This window comes from Phoenix dactylifera, chromosome 15, assembly GCF_009389715.1.
Source record: "Phoenix dactylifera cultivar Barhee BC4 chromosome 15, palm_55x_up_171113_PBpolish2nd_filt_p, whole genome shotgun sequence".
Lineage (NCBI taxonomy): Eukaryota > Viridiplantae > Streptophyta > Magnoliopsida > Arecales > Arecaceae > Phoenix > Phoenix dactylifera.
This window is the reverse complement of record NC_052406.1, coordinates 4,885,843-4,910,998: the sequence shown is the minus strand read 5'-3', so window position 1 is coordinate 4,910,998 and position 25,156 is coordinate 4,885,843. Positions and strand designations below refer to the sequence as shown.

Sequence of the window (25,156 nt, the reverse complement as noted above, 5' to 3'; positions counted from 1 at the left end):
CGAATAATTTGAATTTTATATTTGTTAGATCATCAGTGATAAAAAAACGTAGAATAATTGGAAGACTTTCAATAACTCAGAACTCTGCTGCATTATAAATGTTGATTATGTTTGAGCCATTACAAAGTTTTTCATTCAGACTTCATTAAAATTTTCTCTTGAGAAGACTTTGGAAGGGAAAAAAAAAAGATGACAAAGTTTCATTCTTTAGTCCAAGTACTCGTTGCACTAAGTACTTATTAGGCTAGGTTCATGTTCAAGTGCCTAAGGAGACTAAATTTCATTTCGAGCTATTTTAACCCAGCCAAACTAATTAGCTAGTGGATCTTTGTTCCATGCAATGCTTGTGGTGTGTGGTTCTCTACCATCTTCTTAGCAGTGGCCAGAAAAAAGGTTGTTTTATTGAGTAGTTAGCTTTCCCCTCCAGGTTGTAACCAAATTCACTCTTCTGGCTTACGTTAAAAGTACTTATTGCCTTCGGCTGGAACAGCTTAGAATAGCAAGTAGTCTCATATAAATTAGGTACGAATACATCCAAAAACATCAAAAAATAATAAGTTTCAGAGTGCACCGGATAATCCCCTCTCTCTCCTAGCCACAGGATCTCCCCAAAATGATTAGCCACATACGAGACTATCCAATCTGCTGCCTCGTTGGCCTCACAATACACGTGCTTTGCCTGCAGTGCCATCCACCACTTTGGGCTGCTTTCACACCGATCTTTTATATGTAATCGGTCCTTTTATTCCTATTTAGGATTTGTTTAAATATTTTTGCTGGATTGGTTTGAAAATTTTATAGAATTTATGAATCGAACCATCTATTTAAGCATAGTTCTGTATCAACTAAATATCTTTAATCTAAATTCTGGAGAGAAAAAAAGTCCTATGCCAGAAATATAAACAGATTTGAGCTGGGTTTGTACGGATTTTTAGAATATATAAACAAAGGTGGGCTAATTTGTCCGATTTCTATATAATTTTCAGCTTAATTTTATAGAAATATCTAAATATACACAAATTCTAGCAAATTTTCATCTTGAGGATGTTTCAGTGCTTTCCAACCTAAATCCTACATAAGGCCTGCACTCTGCTAATGTGGTTTAATTTTGTCTCGGGCTTGGGTGGCAGTCTTTTATTTCTGGGTTTGCGGCGAAGAGATCCTTGCTGAACGGAGTATTTTTGGGATGACTAATTGAGTAGTCTGTTACTATTTTATTTGTGATTTAATTAAAAATAGTGGAGAAATACCATCGCTATTTGTTCAAAATCACTACTAACTTATCACCCCAAAATATCGATATTATATCAATAAAAAATTTTCTTTAATTGTTGATTGGATTAGAATGGTATTTTCAGTTTGCATGAAAGTTTTTATTGCATGAATAACAACCGTTTGTTTTCATTGTGATGACTGAAAAACCCACTATTATTTTAATACCTCTTGCTAACAAATATAAATATATAATGGCGAAAAGGCTTTCCTCCAAAACATATCCTATGATGGCCATCCCAAGATTATGACAGAGATTATACTAGATCAAGGATTGGATAATAGAATGGGGTCTAATTTTCTAGATATTGGACCTCTGGGACATTCCAAAAGCACACATTTACTTGAAGGCAGCAACAACATTGCTCCATGACCTGACGCATGAAGTGATGAGAGGTTCATGTGAATGATATGAGCTGCATAGAAGAGCATTACGTATGCGAGGCTTGTTCTGGATGCGAACTGCATCTTCCTCGAGGAGACTCGGCTATGGTAAGCGAGTAAATTTGGGATCGACGTAGCCGCGAGATGACATTGTTCCACGGTAAGTACAGACTCTTAAGAGAGTGTGACTCCTTTTGGGTCACTCATATTTATCGGAAGATGAACAGTGCTGCTGTCTGTATTGCCTCTTACACGGCTCATTACTCTAGAAAATTTTTTTAGAAGAACTACGCGTCTGCTTCTCTATTTTGCCAACATTTTTTTTTTCTAATTTTGTTGGCTGCACCTATATCCAAGGCGCCGTAGTAAAAAAAAAAAATTACTAAATTTGGATGCCCAAGGAAAATAGAGGGCGTGCTTTTTTTTTTTTTGGTCAAAACGGGCATTTCATTTCCAATAAATCAAGATTGAGTACATCCTGCCAAGTCAAGGAAAAGTAAACAATGCAACAAATGGGAAACACCTGCTAGACTTGTCCAGATGACCTCCCCAGAGTGACGAGCCACATATAAGGCGACCCAGTCCGCAGCTCTGCTCACCTTACAATACACATGACCAATATGGACAGCTAACATCTTCTGAATCAGTCTGCGAGTATCCCGAATCAATGAATGACCGTCACCATGTCTATCCACTCCCCATATCAAGTCAATCACCGTGGCAGAGTCTCCCTCAATACACAATCTGTCGACCCCAACACATATCTCGCATATCGGATGCCCTCCTAGGCAGCTTATAGTTCCGCCCCAATAATAGTCAATCCTGATGTGCTCCGACCTCCAGTTGCAATTAATCTACCATACTGATCCCTAATAACAAAGCCCACTCCTCTGAAAGCTCTATTCATCGCCATACCGCTATCAAAATTCATCTTAAGACAACCAGGGGGTGGGGTACCCAAGAAAGAGAAGCATACCTAGGCGCTGCAACAGTAGAAAATGTACCCTAGATATCCCTAGCCAACTCAGATGAAGTCGATGGAGTCACCGAAGAGACTTTCGTCGCCTGTGTCATGGCTTTATCCATTACAAACCTCGAGGGCGATCCTCTCCCCTCAAACAAACATCCATTCCTATCCAGCTATATATGGACATACCTAGGCGCTGCAACAGCAGAAAAGATACCCCATATATCCCTAAGGCGTGCTTCTAAGTCACCCGTGAGAGAGCTAACCAGCCGTTGCTCAGGTGTAGAGCTGATCAAATCCCAGGCCGGGCTCTACAGCAGAAATTAGGCCCGATGGCTATGCCCAGGCTTGCTCCGGCCCGACTGTCGGACTTAAATTTTTGTCCAAGCCCGACCCGACTTTATAAATCTGATCCCAGGCCCGATCCGACAAACCCGACCCGACAGGCCCGATTTTTTCTTTGTTTGGAATCTGAAAATGGGTCAGAATGACCCAACAGCTTAATGGGCTCTCTAAAACTGAATCTATTTTTCTACCTTTATATATAAAATACAGGCCCAGCCCGATTTTTTAGTCGGGCCGCTTTTCCTGCTCAGGTCCGACCTATGGGCCTTTTTTTAATGCCCAAGCCCGAAAACCCGGGCGGGCCATGATCAACTCTACCCAGGTGTAAAATATAGAGTATATTATAAGAAAAAGGGGTGTAGGAATATCGGTACCCTTTCGTCGGAAATCAAATCCATCTCTATCCGTTCGGTGTTGGAGCCGCAAGTGTTAGCCCTCTCAGCGAAAACCCCAGCTTCAAAAGCAGAGTGGAGGAGATGCAGACACGGATGTAATGCAATAATAATTATGTGAAACGGGAGGAGGAAATCACGAAGAAAAGATTTCTAAATTCCTCTCTAGCCTTCATCCATGGCCTCCATCTCTACGTCCTTCCCTGTCCCACTCCACCGCAACTCCGTCCCTTTTCGGCCCTTCTCTCTAATTCTCCCTTTCTGCTCTCTCCCAACTCCAGTTCTCCCGAGGTTGTTAGCTCTGAGAACCACGGGAACGGATGGGATACGGGTCAGGAGCCATGGCGCCCAGGATCCGGCCCTCCTGAGGAGGCCATCGCCTCCTTCGCCGGAAGACGGAGATTCTGCGATCAGTTCCGACGAGGACGCCGTGGACAGAAACCCGGTGGAGGAGGAGAAGATTAGACGCAAGAGGCCGAAGGATGAGGAACGGGTGGACTGGGAGGACTTGATCCTGCAGGACACTGTGCCCCTTGTCGGTTTTGTCCGGATGGTCCTCCACACTGGAAAGTAAGCACTCTTCAACTAGACTATTAAGGTGGTCTTTCTCCATTCTAATGTCAAGTTTAGTACTTGGTTGGTTGACTTGGAACATATTTGGTGCAGTTGGCCATTTTTAATTTCTAAAAGGAATAGGTTACATTTTAATGGATGAAATCCTGCGTTGTTGTCTGACTCACGTGTTAACTAAAAGCTCATAGGATTTGCATTTTCTGATCATAGAGTTGGATAAAAAATTTATGTATCGTAGATCTTTCAAATGGATTTATCATTCACGTCCCTGTTGCTTAATTGCAAATGCTGCAAAAGTAGGTTTATGCTTGTGATGGAAAGCACATTGGACTTGTATGTGGTTACTAAGGTTACTCTCTTGTTTGTCATATCACTATCTAAATTTAGCTTTATTGACAGTCTATTCATTTGTGGAAATGAAGGTTAGCTTTCTAAACAAGGATTTAGTTCCGGTCCTTATCGCTACATCCATTTGCAAGTTATGGACATGAAATAGTGGTGTGCGTGTGTGTCACTATACTTTTGGTTCCAAGTCATAGCCTTGTGTATTCTCTTGTTTAGTGTGTATGAATTACTCGAAACAATTCAAAGCACATGCTAACCTGTGATCAACAAAATATCTAGGTTTTTTATGATTATAGGCTTCAATTGATCCCTTAAATCTATCTTTAATTGTTCAAAACATGTCCATACACTATTCAAAGAAGTGAAGTTGGTTAATTGAAGAATATTAATGTTCTTTAGTTTAGTATGCCAATGCTTGATCTTCTTTCTTAGTTGCATACCTCATGATGTTGATGTGACACGTGCTGGTGTGACACGTGCTGGTGTGGTAAAACATAATTTGCCTTTGGCCAATATGGGTGAAATATGCAATAGTTTAATCTTTGGTGCTAACTCCACTAGATATTCATTTGGAGGGAAAAGGTATTGTAAGAACTGATCATTAGAAAGAATATGATTTGATCACCCATGAGAGGAGTTTGCATTACTTTTTCTAAAAGTTATAGAATTAATCAGCAAGTTCATTTATAAAACTGCATGATATTGAGCATTAAATTCATCATAAGTAATATAAAGCAACATGATTTTTATCAAACATATTCAGGGCTCGAATCACAAAATTTTAGTGCTTAGAAGTAAAATAGAAGTCTCAGAATTTGAAATGTATTAAAAAGATGAAACCTATAAAGATGCTAGAATCAAAGATGATTAAGAATATTAGATAAGAATAAAATTGTTAGTCAGCTTAATGCTTGATTCTCTAGATACTGTGCATTAGATATGGCATGATTTGGTCAACCATGAGTGGAATTGCATTACCTTTACCAAACTTTATAGTATTAATTATTAAGTTCTTTTGTAGTCATAAGCAAGAAGCTGATGAGGGATAATAAAATTGGTAGTAGTGGTGGAATGATAAGCAATCACAGTGTGGGCTGTAGGAGACCTTTCGTAGGTCATGAAATGATATTATTATGCTAATCAAGGTTTGCAATCTTGGTATCAGATCCTGTACGGGTACCATGTTGATACAATGTTGGTATGATGAGTATAAGGTTTGATTCAGCATACCAAGACTTGGTCCGCCCTTTATACCAAAGTATAGGTTTGGTGCTAATACGTTACATTATGCTCTGCACTACAAACCTTGATTCTAATGTAAAATGCAAATCAAAGAAGGGCGTTGCAAATGGAAACGGATACTAAAGGGGCTCATAGGTTCATATTGGATCCATGAAGCAAGAACCAAGGGTCATAGACGAATAAAAAGAAGAAATCAATGGCCAAAAGATTCATTACCACTTGCTAGAACTTTGGCAATAAATATGATTCACCTGGGAAGGTGTGAAATCCTCCAAATCTTCTTCACAAAATGTTTGTGGGGCATTTGTCTCAAGAAGAGAGAGCATAATTGTAAAAGCCTAGCTGGATTCACTATTAAGTAATGGAAGATTCCAAGATTGTAACTTCCAGACTCTAGTGTTTATGGATAGTTTGACTCGACCAATCCGTTACATCCTAATTGGAATCAAGCAATGGGCTTTGGCTTCCTGGTGAGCAATCACTAGTATCTGACAATATTACCGGTGATGGTCATAGACAATGCAAGGGTCATAGTCAAGGTCCGCCGTGCCGGTACCGGTCGGCGTACTGATGGCCGGCCGGACCGGTACGGTACCGGTCCGGTACGTACCGGCCGGTATCGGTACCGTACCGGCCGGTATCGGTACCGTACCGGCCGGTATCGGCGAGCCAGACATTTGAATTTTTTTTTTAAATGTTGTCTCTGTTGGATCTTAAATTAAGTGAAGATTAATGTTTTTTTATTGCTTTTTTTATGATTTTTGATGTTTTTATGTTTAAATTTAGGGTTGAAATTTGAAACATAGATGATGCATGTTATGCCCGTGGCCACTTCTTTAGGAAACCACGCGCGGCGCGTGGTTTCTGAAACCACACCGCGTCGCGCTGTGGTTCATAAAAAAAAAAATCGTACCGATGCGAACCGGTACGAGGCCGGTACCAAGCGGTACCGGCCGGTACGGGCTCCGTACCGGCCGGTTCGGCTAAAAGAACCGGGAGATACCGGATTTCTTGTGGTTCCGGTACCGGTCTAGGACCGGACCGGTACGTACTGGCCGGTACGGCATTCCATGGTCACAGTTAACTGTTTGATCAGCTAACATAGGCTCCAGACCTCCAACAAGTTTCGGCAACAATTTCTGGGTAACAATGATTGAGGTCGGCTTTTAGGCACTAGTATTGAACACGTGCTATGCATGTGAAAGAATGTGGTAAGCATGGATGGCTATGACAAATCCATCTAGTCTTCAAATTTGGATTTCTTCGGAGAAAAAGATGAGTGGAAGCATGGAGTGTTGAGATTCACAACTAGATTTGTACTTGTGAGATTAGAAGAAAAAATAATGTGTTAAGAGCGATGTATTTTTTTGTTATTTCTTTTTTGAAAAAATTCTTGAAATCTAGTATTTTGTTTATTCCTTTGGAGTTTGGACTCCCTGGAATCTCGTACTTTTTTTGTCTCTTTGGACTTTTTAAAGACCTTTTTTTTTCCTTTTCTCTGGACTCGGTGCAACCTGGTTTCCTCGGGACTCTTCCTTAGGACTTTCCATTATATATGTTTTTTATGTCACATGTGATCATGTGAATCGGTTAAATGTCTGCCAAGCAGACAACTCTTGGGACATTTCATTATATATGAGTAAGAGATGTTATACGAGTAAGAAGGGCTGAAAATAAGTATTCAATTCACCTAGTGGTGCAGAAATGTAAGCTTATTGTTGGGAAGCATGCTAAAGTACATTTGTACCTATCCAGGTATGCAGTTTTTCACCTTGTTGAAATCTTCCAATGAGCATTTAATTTTCAGAAACCTGAAAGTTGACTTTCTTGATGTTGGAAAGAAGATTTACTGCATTAGCTCAGATGAGGGAATGGTGCTAATTTTATAATTTATATTAAAAAATTAATCAGTATGTGGTAAGATTAAGGGATTTAGGTATCACTTTTGCGTTTGTGTAAGCTAGCTGCCATCATGGTACATGTGTCATATTGATGTTTGGCATGCATTGTCATGAAAGATGTGCAAGTTTACTAGAAGATTCATTATCAGAATTCTAAGATAAATTACATTGCTCTGTTTTTCTTGTATATATAGATTAGACAAATTTTTATTGTTTTATACTAGTGATAAACATGTTTTGACCAAGTTCAGTTATTCTTCCAACTATGCTATAGAAAATTGGCATTATATATCTTCATAAATATTCGTATTGATGACTGTTTAACATCTACAGTTATTAGTTTCATCTAATGTCTTAGGGGACAATGTTGTCAACTGCCTTTATCAGAGTCAAAAATTTAGGAGGATTTACAAATATATTTATGCACTAATAACGTGTCGTGTGCCATGGCATAGTAATGATATTCTCCGAATTATTTAAAAAACCTTAAGTTATTCTTTTCTCTTAGCCGAATGGTTTTCTGAATTATTCTCCATAAACAAATTAATCCAGAACTATTCAGTTGCTCTTGAATTATACATGGATTTAATGATTTATTCATGTGTTATCTATGAGATTTTATTCTTGCTTCTCCTACACCTATTTTAAGTGAACAAGTGTACAAATACTTTAGGAAGCTTACATTTCCTCTTAGCTTTGTTTGTTTTTTTTCCTAATATAAAGTTTTGCAAACTATTTCTGAACTTTTGATGAATTTTCTGGATTTTTTCCAAATTCGGAATCCTTTCTCTAGCTGAATAATCCCAAAAACCGAAATTATGATTATGCCCGGTGGAAAGCGCTTGTACATATTGTGACATTCTTAATACCATCTTATGTGTTTCATGTGCTCCAGTAGATTGTGGTGAGCATAGGCTAGCACCAGCATGATGCAGTAGGCTAGTGTGAAGTGGGTATTCATAGATATTCATTTAGCATCTACAAGTCATAAGGATCTGAAACAATTAAATAGATATATGTGCACATGCACATATATATACACATACATACACACATATATGGAATGCTGAATTTGACTATGAACATCATATAGGAACGTGAACCATATGCAAAATAAGTAGTAGACATTCCTAAATAAAACCCACCTTACTATAATGGAATAGACATAGAAAGACATATATTTGTTATCACTGATGGACATCATTTCCATATGATGATCTAGAGGCAAGCTCCTAAGCCCGTGAGATGTATCTTAGAGCAACTAGAAGACCTTGGCCGTTGTGTCTCTGATGCAACATTTCCTCATTTCCTGTAGTTAATGAGTTTAGAGCAAGAAGAAATGATCTAATTGAATTTTATAAAGAAGGAGCAAATGAAGAAAATATGCGGCTAGCTTTGACTCAATGTAGAGCCACAATTACATTCTGTGTTAGTTTTATATGTCAGGCTTTCAAATTTAGAAGAACAAAGGAAGGAAAAGCTTTGGACTGTCTATGGTGAGTCACCGGTTTAGATGAGAAGCAAGACACAAGCTTATATCACTATATATCAGTATTTATTTTGCATGTCAAAGACATAAGCACCAATACTAGATAATGCACTTCGATGCCCTTAAGCATGGTTTGTATGCAGCCTTGTACTATTGGCAATGACTTATTGGCAGGGTATGTATGCAGGATAAGTTATGCTACAGTCTAGCACTTTAGCCCTGGGTTAGATTTGTGAGATGAGTGATCTATATATCTTATGTATTAATAAAATTGGTGTGGATTGTGTAGGATTTTGAAACTTTTCATTTTGGATAACTAAAAGACGTGCATGTGTTGCATTTTGCATCACATTTTACCTTTATGTAGCTGGATCTTTTTACATATTGTGCACCTCTTTGAATATTGCCTAATAAAAAATAACTGAGAAATGCTTCTTGTTATTCTTTCGCACCTTCTCCTTTCATTACCAACCAAATCGTCGCTTCTGACTTGTTTGAGGAGGGCCTGATATTAATATTGCCACGATAAGATTAGTAACTCTGTTTTTTTTTTTTCAAGAATCTTTTTTTAACGTACTAATGTCCTATATATCTTTTTATTAGAGACACAAACTATTAATGGAACACTCAAAATTTTTAGTAGATGATATTTATTGGTGTTGTAAAATCTGACAATGTACTATGTCTTTGGTATTGTTCTGATGATCTATATATGAAGTGTTTAATCTATAATTTTGTTTCTACCGGAAATCCTTCCCTTTTAATAATTATGAAAAATTTATTCAATGGTTTAACATAAACAGTAATAATTTGGATTCCCTTCATCTTTAGTTGCAGCTTAGTCAATATTTACTGTTGCATTGCATTATATATTGAGTTTTTAATTTTATACTGCAGATGATGAATAATCAAGTGTACATGATATTGCTTTTAATCTTAATTTTGTGTTACTAAATGTTCTTGCAATTGCTTTTTACAGGTACGAAAACGGTGACAGACTAAGTCCAGAACATGAAAAAACAATTCTGGAAAGGCTGCTTCCATATCATCCACAGTTTGAAAAGAAGATAGGATGTGGAATTGATTTTATCACAGTATGTCTTCTTAAAATGCTTTTGTTATTAACTTTTCTTTACCTGATACAATCTAGAGTTTGATAGTTTTATTCTCTATACACTGACATCTGAATCCATGCATATGTTTATCGTGTTCATTTCATCTTGCCCTATGCTAAATCTGTAAGAAGTTACTGGTAGTAAACAGATATTTAATATTTTTATATATTATTCAATAAATCAGTGTTGAAGTCTTGAACCACAGCTTGACATCATTTAGTTTGTTAGCTTATGGAGCTTCATGAGATGGGTATTCTGTGGAAATTCACTTTGCATCATGTCCATATTTCTATGGAAGGCTAGCTCTTGTTCTTAAGCATGTATATCTTTCATTATGTTTTATCTTAGCTCCTGACCATCTGCCATTCTGTCTGTCGAAATTAGCCATAGACCATTTTATGGAGGACTAGATGTATCTGAAAGCTGAGAGTTGATACATTTTTTTTTATCATGTTTCTGTTATGATTGTAGAATTAATCTTGAATCTGGTCACAATATTAAGCGAAGCATTTATTTTACCATTCCTCTGTGTAACGCATGGGTTTCACAAAGAAAATCTTGTGACCCTACAAATTTACTACTGATAGAGGACAAGAATTTAATTACAAGATAGGAGCAGCAGTAACTGATTGCCTTAACTCAGATGTCGTGTCTTCATATAAATATAGCAATAAGAAATGGAATATTAGAAAATGGAAACTTATCTTTAACTGATATTAGTAAGAATTGAAATGAACATAAAGATATATATATATATATTTTCCTGGAATACCACTATGAGATGCATTAAATATGTGAAACAAAATGGTTGAACATGATTTATTGATAGAGGTTATGTGAACTCATGTAAATATAAACATGTGGAAAAGGGTGCAATCCCTTCCGTTTCTCACAAGCCGTATGTCATATTGTTCTCTTTGTTCTGCTCTCTTTTGTTCCTTCCTTTTCTCATGTTCTTCATTTTTCCTTCCTTCTTTTTCTTTTTTATTCTTTTCTAATTTTAGTTCTGATTCTTTTTATTTGTTTTATTTGAGAATTAACACCTTTAGTGAACCAGTGGTTTTCTTTCCAATTGGACAATTCTACAGCCTTTTCTAAGTCTGTCTTTAACCGCACTGTAACGTGCACGATATGCATTGAAACTGCTTCCTCAAAGAATCACGATGACGCAAGTTAGAGCCACAGTCTGTCAATCTGAAAAATATGACATATCTTACTCTTTGTTTTATGAAAAGTTTCCAAAACTTGAGGTATTAAAAGAATGAAGGATGGAAGTATTGGTATGAAACTATGTTGAAGAACTTGCTTCAATGGAAAAAAGAAATAAAGTCTAGGAATCCATGCATAAGAAACATAGAAGAGGGACATCCGGAAAACAATTCCTCCAAGTACCTCCAAGTTCACAATGACAAGGTAAAATAAGGAGACCGGAAAATTTGAGAAAGACAGTCTAAGGAGGGGAAAGGGATGAGAGATACAGGAAGATTGAATTAAAGGCAGTGGAGGCAAGGAAGATGGACAAGGGAAGAGAGGAGAATAAGCAAGAAAGAAGATAGATAAATGACTAGTATTCTTTTACTTATCTGATTCCCATATAAACAACTTTTTTTCTTAATTGCATGTGTCTGTTGAGATTTAACGCTCAATTCTATTATTACTTTTCATCTGGCAGGTAGGATTTCATCCAGAATTTGAGAACTCCCGTTGTCTGTTCATAGTTCGGAAGGATGGTGAGATGGTTGACTTCTCATATTGGAAGTGCATAAAAGGTCTTATAAGGAAGAACTACCCCCTGCATGCAGATACTTTCATTCTCAGACATTTTCGAAGACGCAGGCATACTGATTGAAGTGACTCACGGGACAAGGTGCCCTTATGTATGTATGTATGTATAATTACTAACCGTATGCCAAATTATTTTAAGTGAGATAGCACTTTTCTCTGTTTGTTATTCAGCAACAATCTTGTAATTTTTTTTATTTATATAGAAAATGGAATTCATTATTTGGAGGCCTGGGTCTCCTCTTCCCAACTATGTGGAGTGCTAACACTGTCCAAGAGCTTTTAATAGGTTGCGCCGATCATGCGGTTTGATTGTTTCTTTAGATTAATGGCAATCAATGTGTTAGAGAATCAATTATGAAGATAAGCAGTTATGATGAAGAGAAAGGGGTGAGAGGAATATTGCAGCATTCTTTGAAAGAAGACAGCAGGTTAAATCTTCATATATAGATTCATAGATGTAGAAAGGCTGGTGTATATTTCCAGAAATGCCTGCATTGACCAAGGTTCTCATGGTGTAATCTTGCAGCCAGACACCAAGATGGTTGTACATCTCAAGGTGTGACACGTGGTTGATTTTTTTTTTTTTATTTTCCGTAACAAGAATGAGGATGCCAATCGGAGGCTACCACTAAATATAAGCCACTCTTAGATGTGAGATGTGCCACTTTTTTCACGATCAATCAAGCATCATATTGTCAGAAATCATTTTCTTAGAAAAAACATTTTAGTGAGAAAATTTTTTTTCCATGAATCAAATGATCGAGCTCTAACAATAAGCCCATCTTGACCGGTCTTTTAACATCCGATCCGTATGACCCGGTGTTTTTCTACAACCCTAGACCCCATGCGGTGGTGGTGAATGGTAGAGGGACAGCAAATATTAAAGAGCTAGTCAACAAGCCCATATCCTTACACGCAAGTCCATGAGAGGTCTGCATGTTAAAATGTCCTACACTGTAACCCACTCATGATACAATCATGTTGAGTTAGAACTCTACAGTGGGAGGCTAACTATCTGAGGTTCGATCTTCATCCAATACTCGAGCATAGACAAATCTCATAGAGTGGGAGCAAGGTGCAACCCTGCAAAGTTTTAGCAAGCTAGGCAATGCAACTTTCTTTCAAGCTCATCAAGAGTTACAATTGAGCCAAGCTACCGACAAAATGGTTTCTTACGTACATCGAACCAAATATCAAGCCAAACATGAGCTGCTTACAAATGGCTCAATCAATTGTGAGAGAAGTTTAATGCTGATTTCATGAGCCTTTACCCTGACGATTGGGCTTTACTGGATCCATTGCGATGACACTCAAATAAAATGTAGCTCCCTTGAACAGGAAAAATTAGCTTTATTTATTCTCCTCTATCAAGCTCTTCTTTATGCCTCGGAGGAGGTATCTGATTACACGAGTGCAGCTTCCTTTTAATCAATCGATAACTACCTAAAAGTAAGTTGTGGCATCTTCTTTTTTGTTCCATCAGGTTGTTTCGTTTGTTTTATAGGGAAATATCTCCCTTCCCAACTTCTATGCCTAGATGTGAACACACTTTGTACTCCTCTAAAGCTATCTCTATCCAAACCCTTTTAGTTGTTTACTAATCTATGTTATAGCATATAATAGAGTGCTAATGATGCCCCTAATCCAACCCACCAGTAGGCTATATAGCCTTTATATCCTGTAATCCATTGTTAATAACCCTCTTCCTATAAAGTTTACACTTTAAAAAATTTAGAAGCAAGTGAGATGGAGCTGCTTTTTGGGAAGGTTTCATGAATCTAGCAAGTGCACATGGGATGGCACGATTGCATGTATTCATGGTTCATTTGGTGCAGTAGGTACTAATTAAGAAACAAATGAGTGAGCCATTGCAATAATATATATATATATAAGCCTCTTAGTCTTGATTGATATGGTGAGTTTTACCTGTGATTTAAGGACCAGGATCTAGAGACTGGTCCGACCACCTCTAGCGTATTGTTACTTTCCTGTTACAAGAAAATAAATAATTGATATAAAATTCTCTCTTTTTGTGCAGATGTTTATCCATGAATTCTAGAATGAGAGAGAAATTATCACTGATCATGAGTGTGTTCCTTTTCACTTCTATCAAGGGGAAATAATTTTATGTGTAAGCATGGAAGATAAACAGCAAAGATAGGCAGATCAGGTGAGAACCTCCTTAGTCCAATGAAGTAGGCTTTAATATTATTCTTTAGACATTTCTAAGAGCACAATTATTTTGGTCAAGGTAGTTTATAAGGATACACTTCTAAAAGGAACAAGTCCGGGCCATTTTACTACGGAACATTTGGCGCTTGGCGGAGGAGCTAGATTCATTCCGGATCTCACATATGCTTCAGGAGACGAACAGTGCTGCAGACTGAGTCGCTTCCTTTGCAGCCCACCACTTTGGATTTATAGTATGGGCTGTCTCCAATCGAGTGCCGCTGGCATTAGATCATGTTTTGTTTTGTGATGGCACTTTTTAGTGAAAGAGAGAGAAAACAAACTCTCATAGGATAAAGAAAGAAAAAAATCAAAAAATGATTAGATGATAGTTGAATTGAAAATCTTCTGGAAAAAAAAAAGGATGCTTGAATTGAAAATGTTGGTGAATGCATGCATTCAAAATATTCCTTTAGATGATCAAGGAATCCCATTTTCTCTCGAAATCATAACAATATGCGACCCTAAAGGATGTGGAAGATTTTGTCTGAAAAGGGGAACAATGGTTGAAGATAGCAAGTAGAAAATTTGCTTTCACTGAGAAAGCTTGAAAAAGAGTAGTATGGACCTCAACTAAGTGACTACTTCAGCCTTTCTTTTACTGTATTCAAAGTTTGGATCTTTATTAACCTTGAAGGGTACATACATGTAAGGGTAAGTAGCTTGTCTCCAATGTCCCTTAGGGAATACAGTAAGGGTAAGTAGCTTAGTAAACTAAAAAGGTACATACATGTAAGGGTAAGTAGCTTGTCTCCAATGTCCCTTAGGGAATACAGTATTGACATCCAACCCTTCTCTAAAAGCCGCCTAGTCATGACCATCCATGTTTATATGGTGGTTCTTAATAACTATTAACCTTGAATTTTAAATTTCTTCTTAGGAACACAGAGAAATGATTCTTTTGCATAATGATCAAAGGATATTATTTAACTTAGCTGATCGAATAAGAATCCGATGATAGGGATGTTTTGAGGAGGGGAAAGGAGTGCAGGTTGAAAGGAGTGAAGGTTTAATATAACTTAAATGAACCCTCTCCAGTGAATTGGTTTTTATGGGACAAGGACTTGATCATATGGTGACAATTTTATCATTCTAACCTTACAAGATTATTTATTGATTGATTTTTGCTGTCCAACAGAACACGGTTTTAGCTGGAGTTAACTCATTATTGTCACCGAAAGTGGAGAGCAAGTGGGAGAGATTCCCAAAGTTGCTTAGCATGCTATTGGTTGCCTACTTTATATTTAAAAAAAAGGTTATGACATCTTAGGCTGCATTTGGCATTATTTTTATTTTTTGTATAAAAACAAGAAATAAAAATTTTATTCCTATATTTTTCAGATATCTAACAATAGAAAGTATATTTAATTTGCGCGCTCTCTCTCTCTCTTTCTCTTTACAATGAGGGCCAGCAATGGAGCCGATGATGAGGGAGAGGAAATAAGGCTGACTATTATCGAGGATGAAAAAGAGCTCGATGGTGGGCGGAATAGCTGTCGAGGGAGTGGTAGAGAAAAAAAAAAGTGGGGATGGATTCCGCAACGTAGCTGGAGATGAGGGATAGCTCGGCATTAGACGAAGAGATGGACGGCAAGGTTCGAGGAGCCAGTATCGTTGGACCAGGGTGGTGGGGCTGAGGATAAGATTGGGTGGAAGAAGAGGGGTTAGTTGGAGAAGGGTGAAAACCCATTTTTACAAAAATAAAAGTGAAAATTTTTCACTTTTATTTTTTTAGAAATAAAGAAAGTTGTTTAAAAAACATAAATATAAAGAGGATAAATCAATATATTTTCTGTATTGGATTCCATGTTTCAATAGAAATTTTTTTTTTATCCAAACTGGACCAATTTTATTGTGGTCATTTCCGCACAAAAGTAATAAAGACACAATTAACCAACTAGACAAACATGTGTCCCTCAATTGGAATTCAATACTGACATTGGCTAGTAAATAGATGAGATTGAGTTGGTGGATGGGAGATCTCACTCTCCTTTGGCTTCGTGAAGGTCAAGATCATTTAAACCCTGTAATATGGGCGCCACCTCGTAGAGACATACAAGGTGAATACTTAAGACAACTTTAATTTTCCATTAAGATGTGAACCGTAATTAATCTATTTATGCCTTTTTTATCCCTTTTAGAAACTAAGAGTGCAAGCTTAAGCCATGTTGTATCTGCAAACTAGATGCACAAAGGACCCACCCACTAAAGGATCATGGAGAATCGAAAACATGGCTTGCCCTAGTGACCACACCCGTCTTCTTAGCAACAAGAGGTTATAGATAAGATTCGTGGACAGTGCATGCTAAAAAAAACCTAGGATTTGATAACTAAAGGGCAAGTCTTCTTTCCTTTCTCTGAAAAATAACAGGGTCATGGAGCCTCACTTAATCCTAAGATTCACAAAAACCCCAAAAACGTATGAATTCATCCAAATGTTCTCGCATCCTATAATTCTGCCATTAATAATGATTCTCAGCATTTACTAACACACTCTCGAAGGGTTTGAATTGATGTAGAATCCATTTGATAATATTACGTGCGGAGCCCTAGCAACTAATAAAAATATTGGCAACATTTCTTGTGATCCCTCCCCCGTCCGTTCTTTGGAGATACATCTCCGAAACGTAGAAAAAAGCAATAATTCTTTCGTCTCTTAACATTTCCACATGTAGACAAAATTTTGAGATCTTAGTGGTGAGGTGGAAAGAGGGGTAGAAAAGTGTCTTCCTTCCAAAAAATTATATCTTACACTATGTGCATAAGATGGCGGTATACCCCATCAATACAACTGCTCATTCCCATAATGGCGCACCAAAATGAAGATTTGATGAATAGGATCCACAGAAGAAATGAGCGGCTATAATTGGTGCGGCGCACCGCCACCTAGTGCACGCGCGGTTGGGATATAATTTCTCCTTCCATTGGGATTCCTTTCTTGATTAGATGCTAAAGTGATGTACCAAAACCTGTCACCATAGTTTTTTGAGCAGGCATTCAAGCTAATGATCCCCTCATTTCTTCTATTAAGCCCATAGATTCTACCTTGCTTTAAGGGCAAAAAATCATCAGTCATCGGCTTATGACAATATTGTTTATCTTTGACAAGTACAGGGGAGGACGTGATATCACTTGAGAAGCTACAATCGCGTGATAGCACGTGCATGGAGGCTGGGATCGATGCCACATGCTCTCTTATGAATTCAAAAGCACGAGCAGAGCCGCGCTTCTGAAGGAATCTCTGCTTACTACTAGTGCTCGTCAACTGCTTCACACTTGGTGCAAAAATAAAGAAATTTAACCGGAAATATTAAACAAGATTTGGGACGTCCAACCATGCATATAAAATCATTATCTTGCAACGGCTAGTAACACCATCCAACATATTCTCCCATGGAAGACAACGTGAGCTTTTGTGGCAATTGCTGCTGAAGAAATAAAATAGTTTTAGTTTGCTTCTAGTTTTAGATTACAGAGGAGCAATAATGAATAGTCTCCTTTGTCATGGCAAGTCATCCAAATTAAAGGCCTCTCTGCGTTGTAAAGTTCTCAAACTATATCTTTATAAGCGTATGGATGAAGATGATGGCAATATGAACTTGTGTTATATATGGCTGCACTGAGGACCTGGTAATTCGGTCCTCGAGTTGTTCCTGATGGTCCACCATCAAGCGAGGAAGGTAATTATGGAGGACCACCTCTAAATGCATGTTCTTCTTGTAGTTTCAAATAATATTGGTGGTCCAATAGCTCTAGTTTAGTTGTTTTCAGTAGTTTGGAAGAATTTAAATGCATTAGTACATTGCTGCAACAATGACAAGAAAATAACAGGCACATAAACCACGCAGCCTGGAAGAATCAAAAGGGTAATATCCAAGGGCTGATCTATATGTTCCCCATATGGGAGATTATATGAATAATTAAGACTCCCACTTTTGACAACAGCTAACCCTACACTCCTCGCTGAGTACACATGGTGGGGCTTGGGCAAGAAAACTATACTTTGGATGAGGGGTTTCTTCTATATTTAGCCTTGACTGCTAGTAGGGACTTGGGCGTGAAAGGATAACATATACCAAGCTAAAGTGATATAGCCTGCGGGCTTCCATATATAAAAAGAAGGAAGGGGGAAAGACAAGGGGTGGGGCTCTTGGATGGTGAAAAGGAGAGAGACTTGGTACATTCGTATTCTTTTTCTGGTGAAACCTTACAACCCAGCTCGATTAATGAATTTCCTACAGCGTGGTAGGAGGGTGGTTCTTTGCAAGTGGGACGAAATCACATAGTAACTCTCTCCTAGCCCCGGATATAATGCAATTCATGCTGAGATTAAGGAAAGATATAGAGTTAATTAATTGAATTCCATGTTAACTTTCTTTGGCCTGTATGAAACCAATGATTAGGGGCGTAAATAAGCTAAGCTCGAGCGAGCCAAGCCTAATTCAAGCTTGGCTTTTTTTTATTATTATTTTGAGCCAAACTCGGACCATCCTATTTATTTTCAAGCTGAACTTAATCTGCTCTCAAACAGCTCATTTGATACAAAGGTGTCACAAGACCTTTTTTTTTTTTTGGGGAAAAAAATCCAGCAAGACTTTCATATTTTCTTTCTCTTGATAGTATGATAATTATTTCCTACCACCTCGAATTGGACCTCATATCTTTTATATCAAAAGTTAGTCCATCTCGAGGCTTTCATACGTTCGCTTTGAAATAATTTCAACATTTTATCTCAATATTATAGTCGGCATGCATTCTCCTATGTATAAATTAATCTATTACAATTAATGTAGAAAAATTTATATCAGTTAATAATTCAAAGAATAATTCAAATAAATTAAACCAACTTTAGATCTAACTTAGCAAATTTACTAACCAAGCAAGCCAATGTTTGAGCTGATCATGAGCTGCTCGTGACAAGCTTGATCATCTAATAGCCTTTCTTGTAAAAGATCTGCTGCCATTGGACAACGAAGTTTTCCAACAATTATCAAGATAAAATTCAAGGAGAATTGTTTGTTGGTTAATATTTAATTCTGACTAATTAGAAGACTTTTCCAACAAGTATCAAGATAGAATATTTATTAGTTAATCTAAGGCGAATTATATATTCATTCGTTAATACTTAACTTTCGCTAATTAAATGACCTCATAAACCCCTTAGATTTGTTTGCTAAAGGTAATGTGAAATGCATTCCATAAGGCGGCTTCCGCTTAGACCTCAGAAGAAAGAAGGTCACGGAAGCACCACCGCCGCGCGGATGGTGGCTCCCGCATGAGGGGGAGTGATGGGCAGGGACAGGGAGGTGCGTCCCGAGGGCTAAAATGTCAAATCGCATGTATGCCGCTGCCACCGCCCAACGTGCAATTGGGCTCGCGGTTCAGCGGGGCCCACCGATTGAGATCGTCCGATCGTGACAGGACGGCGAGTGATGGGGACTCAGCTTCTCTTTTTTTTTTTGGTAAAAACTCAGCTTCTCTTCCCCAGCGACATCCCTGCCCCTTGGGCACCCCACCCAAAGGTCGGCCAAATAACTGGAACGTGCCATGCATGCTGCGCATCATGCATGGTGGTGCATGCGCTTTTTATTATTATTATTAGTATTATTATTATTATTATTTTATAAATCAGCCGCTCATACTAATCTCGCGTGAGCATTGCGTACAACGTCAAGAGACAAAATACTCTATAGCAGTGGAGGGACAGATACACAGCAAGTTCAAAAAATCATTTCGGGCTCGTTTAATTTGCGGGAAGCATTTTTCTTGTTAGGAATATGATTCGTAGAAAGCAAATTTCTGATAAAAGTATGCCTAGGAAAGTACTTTTGGCATGTTTGGTTGACCATGAGAAAGTGATAGATTTTCAGAGTGCTTATGTTTGGTTGACCATCCACTTTTCTGGAAATGTTATGCGTAATTTCTATTATATCCTTAATAAAAATTAGGTCTTTAATGTCTCTTTAATGCTGATGGTTTTTTTGAGAAAAAAAATAAAAATGGAGTGACTTTCGGCTCGCGGAAAAATAACTTTTCGTTGTTTCTCATGGAAAAGACTTTTACATGAAACATGAGAATCATATTTTCATAGGAATACAACTTTCCTATTTCTCTCCTTGAAAACTCTAACCAAACAAGAGGCCTTAAAAATAATAAACAGCAAAGGAGGCGACCCAGTCAGCAATTCTGTTCATCTTTTAGAACATATGGCCAATCTGGAAAACAGCACATTTCTGCAATAACCGTTTGACGTCCTCTAGAAGTGGATAGTCAAAGACCCTCGGCCTCTTCCGTAGAATCTATTCTACCATCTCCACTTAATTCTTCTCTAAGATGACGCACTGGGCCTCTAAAACTCGCTTTGCATAGAAGACACTTTTCCATGCTGCCTTGAGCTATGCCCTGTGCATGCGCTTCTAGGTTCACAATTTTAGCTCCTATGTACAAGATTAAAATTGAGGATAGAATTCTGCATGAGGATTGTCGAGCACAAATAAATGTATCTAAAGCCAAATAGCAAGCATGTCTACATGTGAATGTGCAACATGCTTAGCAAGATATGTACGGTTTAAATGTATTTTTACATTTGTAATAAAGATTCCGAACTTCTTTGTGTTTATTTTTTTGCTATCAAATAAATGAGATTTTGGGTTTGGTATTTGGAAAAACCATTAAGCTAAGGGGGTTTTGATTGTTGTTTTTGAATAAGTCTATCGTTAAGAATATCGTGAAGAAGCAAAATCATACGTAGCATCTTGTGCAATTTCAAGTTTTGTAAGTTTTTAATAGTACCAGAGGTTTAAATTGCAAACATACAAGACCTACGAGTACTAGTTAGTAACTTTGGTATTTAATAACAACAAAAGGAAGCCAAGATTAATTGCACCTAGCGGTGCAACACGGGAGGCCCATTTCCACGCCTCAAGGGGCATCATGGTAAATCTCACAAAAGCTCGCCGTGGCAGCTATCCAGCTACGAGCTAGAAAAAGGCTAGATCTCTCAGGTGGTCCCGGCACGTACTCTGTCCTCCTCCACCCCCTGCATATAAACCCGCTCCCCGACCGCACTCTCTCTCCCTCCGTCCCCCGGACATCTCTCTTCACATTTCCCTCTCGATTTCCGATAACTTAGCAGCGTCCTGCTCCGCCGTCGCCGGAACCCTAAACGAACGATTCCATCGCCGGACATGGTCGACGTCGACCGGAGGATGGCGGGCCTCACCCCTGCCCATGCCGCCGGCCTTCGCCGCCTCTCCACCCGCGCCGCCACCGCCCCCGCCATATCCGCCGCCCGCAATGGCATCTTCTCCTTCTCCCCGCTCGCCGAGGCCGTTATCTCCCACCTCAAGGCCTCCTCCGTCCCCGTCCACGCGGGCCTCTCCGACGCCGAGTTCGCCCGCCTCGAGGCCCAGTTCGGCTTCGCCTTCCCCCCTGACCTTCGCGCTGTCCTCTCCCTCGGCCTCCCCGCCGCCCCCGGATTCCCCGACTGGCGCTCCCTTCCCCGGCTCCGCACCTCCCTTGACCTCCCCCTCGCCGCCGTCTCCCTCCAGATCGCCCGCGCCGCCCTCTGGCCCCGCTCCTGGGGTCCCCGCCCCGCCGACCCCGACCGCGCCCTCCGACTCGCCCGCGCCTCCCTCCGCCGCGCCCCCCTCCTCCTTCCTCTCTTCGACCGCTGCTACATCCCCTGTCGCCCCTGCCTCGCCGGCAACCCCGTCTTCTTCGTCGACGAGTCCCGCCTCCTCTGCTGCGGCTTCGACCTCTCCGACTTCTTCCGCCGCGAGTCCGCCTTCCGCTCCCCCTCTCCTTCCCTCCGCCTCCATCCATCCGCCTCCGACGAGTCCTCGCCGTCCACCCGCCGGAGCCTCGACTCCCTGGCCGGCAAGACCCCCCGTTGGGTCGAGTTCTGGAGCGACGCGGCCGCCTACGACCGCCGCCGCCGCAACTCCTCCTCCACAACCTCCACCTCCTCCTACGAGACGGCATCCTCCTCCTCCTCCTCCTCGCCGCTGCCGCCGCCGGATCCGGAGCGGTTCGTCGAGATCCGGCCGCCGCCAAGGCTGCCGGACTGGGTCGAGACCTACCTGGACCGGATCGGCTCGGTGCTACGGGAGGGCGGGTGGGACGAATCGGACGTCCGCGACATGGTCGACGTGTCCGCCTCCTCCGACTTCTTCGACGACGACGGCGAGGCCGTGGCGGTCGACACCGAGGCGGTGCTCGACGCTCTGCTCCTCAAGGCCGACCGCTGCTCCGACTCCCTCCGCCGGTCCGGCTGGAGCTCCGACGACGTCTCCGACGCGCTCAGCTTCGATTTCCGCCGCCATAGAGAGCCGCGTCGGCCGCCGGTTAAATTACCGCCAGAGATCGCTCTCAAGATCGAGAAGCTCGCCGAGGCGGTCGCTCGATCCTGACCATCCGTTTCCGGATTCAAAACCGAATCCTTTCCCTTCTTTTTTTTCCAAAAAAAAAAAAAAATCGTGAAGCAAACCCTTTTGTAACGTTACGAAGAATGGTACAATAGGGGGAAAAAGTATAGCCAAAAATAATAACCTGTACAAGTACTATATATATTTTTAATATATGAGGAGGTTATAAAGTGATCAATAAATAAATAAAAGAGGGGCAATAATGGTAAGGGGAATAACATGAATGATTTGGTCCAGCGAAGAGCCTGGGTTTAATTTTGGTGGTTTGTTTTGGGGTTGGATTTGTTTGTTTTTAGGCTACTGTGATACGGGATCGGTGGGTGTGCCGCCTGTCCCTATTTCTTTGGTTTTCGCGTTAATATCTCCTCTGACACGGCGCCCACACGCTCGCGGGGCTTGCCTGATATCGAAGGGAGAGGCGTCCAGAGCTGCCCCACTTTTTGTGAAAGCGTGAAAGCTCCTGCTGTCATTTTCCTTTATTTTGTTCCCTTGCGTGATAGCTTTTGGAGCACCCCCGATTTTGCATCGAGAAATTCTAGTTGTTGTTTATTGGAAAATACGTGCCACTGCCACGCCTTTGCTCGCCTTCGATGGGGCTTGTATTCGAGTATCACCTTGTTCTGAGAAATGGTCTATTTTCATGTGATGCACATCCCGGCGTTGTTTAGCTGCAGCTGCAGGACGGAATAAAGTGTTTTGGCTTTAATTTGAATAGGTTACTAAAAAATTATCACAAAAGAGAGTGGAGACGGGCAGGGAGGTCTTGGTTCTTGCCGTGCCAGTTGCCACGAATGGATGATGGGCACGTGGAGGGCCCAAGATGGGGTACGAGATGAGGGTGGATCGGGTCGAATTTTGAAATTTGAGGCTGACGGCAGTGAGCCGTTGGGTTTGGATCTACGATGACCGACAGCATGTGGCCCAATCAGTTACGCATGTGGATCAGGTCCTATTTCATGTTACTAGGAGCAGGATATGGCGCTGCTGCTGCTGGCTCGAGCCTCCCATGCAACATTGGATGTATCGATTCTCTATCTAGAGGAACCCAATTAGATTAAGCTTGCTAGAAGGAAGATAAAATGTTTTTCCAATTTCTCATGAAAATAGCTAGAGGGATTCTAATCTTTGAAATTGTGACACTTGAACATATCCTAATCATTCATTATAGCCGGTAGTGCCTATAAAAAGAGAGAGACATTATTAAAAACCATCCAAGGAGGGAGTTGTATGAGTTCTCTAGTAGAAAACTACTCTATCCCCCAAAGCTCTCTCTTTCTCTCCTGTATGCTTCTCTTCTCCCTCTCTTGGGAGTTTTAGCTCGAGAGGATAGGATAATAGGCTGACTTAGAGGTAGTTGCGATTAAGAAAAGCTTCTAAATAATGTTGTATAGGTACTCGAAGAATTTTCAAGCCAGTGACATTGATTAAACCGAATATGACCTCTTTGATCCAAGACCAGATCGGCTGAATTATGGCCTATTTGAAGGCTGATGTGTGACTCCGACCCAACCAGATCGTGCTTATTTTATGCCAAGTTGAGATGATTCCTATAAACCCAACCTGATCTTAGATTATGTTTAGCATACCAAGTGGATCGTCAAGTAGTACCACCAAAGTGAAGGCATGCCTTTTTTGTTTGAATTTAGAGCACTGTCTAGGTCATCTAATAATGTCCAAAATTCATACGCTCATGGACTGATGTTTAACGTGCCAGCTGACAAGTATTGATGTGCCAGCTGGTGCACCTAGAGTGCTTGGCAATGGGTTGGGTTCAGACTATGGCAGCTTCTCTCATACATAGTTAATGGCTCGAGCCAAATTAGAATTGAACTAGGTTGTCAGGTAGTTGGAATTACCGGACCCAAACTTGATAGTTGGTCTTGTGGAGCTTGCTTGATCATTTATTGTACTATCATAAATATTTTTAAATCAATGACCGAAAAAAATGAAAAATCTGATGTTCAAAATATGTAGATCTCTTAAATTAAAATGTATTTTCAAAACCCTAAACCTAATTCGGCACTAGCCTCCAATTGTCATCAGGTTGTGAAGCAGGGAGAAGATATATATATATATATCTCTCTCTCTCTCTCTCAACAACTGCAACAATAATCATCTTCTTGTGAATATGATTTATGTTGAATTAAAGCAATTATACTGACGGTTTAGATCCGAATGGTTATGAAAAAGATTGGGATCACAAATATGTTTAAAAGGATTCTTCCATTTTTTGCACTTAAACTATAGTTATTCTTGGTCATGTTGGTTGTTTCCGTTATCCTAACAAGTGATCAACCTTAGATTGGCCAAGGTGAACCTTAATGCTGGCAAATGTTCTCTTGTTTATCATGGTTGTTTGTGATACTGCAGACTTTGGCTTGCCCTTATGGAGGACCTTGGTTATGGTTTCAACGTGGGTGGGGTGTGGCCATGTTTTGCGAAAGTTAAATTCATCAGAAAAGATAAGGACACATGATTTTTTTTTTGGGTTTTTTTGCATAGATATCATCCTAAATATTGAAATTTGCATGAATATCCTCCTAAAATTGATAGTTGCATATATACCCTTATAAAATACTTGTTTTGTGTATACTGTTTATTTATTTATTTATTTATTTTGCATATGTGCCCATACCATCTAATGCCATCAAAAAATTAGAAGTTTAAAATTAAAAATAACTAAAATATCTT

At 39.8% G+C, this 25,156-nt stretch overlaps 2 protein-coding genes across 2 annotated transcripts; both read left to right on the top strand.

Annotated features, from left to right (window-relative positions):
* The first annotated feature begins 3,376 nt into the window (after window positions 1-3,376).
* LOC103712510 (protein DCL homolog, chloroplastic) lies at window positions 3,377-12,039 on the top strand. Its single transcript, XM_008799048.4, has 3 exons — window positions 3,377-3,930; window positions 9,890-10,004; window positions 11,698-12,039. Exons 1-3 carry the CDS (start codon window positions 3,539-3,541, stop codon window positions 11,872-11,874), a joined length of 684 nt encoding a protein of 227 aa, XP_008797270.1. The 5' UTR covers window positions 3,377-3,538; the 3' UTR covers window positions 11,875-12,039.
* Window positions 12,040-20,809: 8,770 nt separating this feature from the next.
* On the top strand, window positions 20,810-23,078 carry LOC103712511. Its single transcript, XM_039134175.1, has one exon. The coding sequence runs from the start codon at window positions 21,227-21,229 to the stop codon at window positions 22,448-22,450; it is 1,224 nt and encodes a 407-aa protein (XP_038990103.1). The 5' UTR covers window positions 20,810-21,226; the 3' UTR covers window positions 22,451-23,078.
* Window positions 23,079-25,156: the final 2,078 nt, after the last annotated feature.

What these genes read in the sequence shown, in the direction of transcription:
- LOC103712510 (XM_008799048.4), top strand. Translation starts at nt 3,539, where the DNA reads ATGGCCTCCATCTCTACGTCCTTCCCTGTCCCACTCCACCGCAACTCC. An exon ending in ATGGTCCTCCACACTGGAAA is followed by an intron (nt 3,931 to 9,889) that starts GTAAGCACTCTT and finishes TGCTTTTTACAG; the next exon opens with GTACGAAAACGGTGACAGAC. An exon ending in GTGGAATTGATTTTATCACA is followed by an intron (nt 10,005 to 11,697) that starts GTATGTCTTCTT and finishes TTCATCTGGCAG; the next exon opens with GTAGGATTTCATCCAGAATT.
- LOC103712511 (XM_039134175.1), top strand. Translation starts at nt 21,227, where the DNA reads ATGGTCGACGTCGACCGGAGGATGGCGGGCCTCACCCCTGCCCATGCC.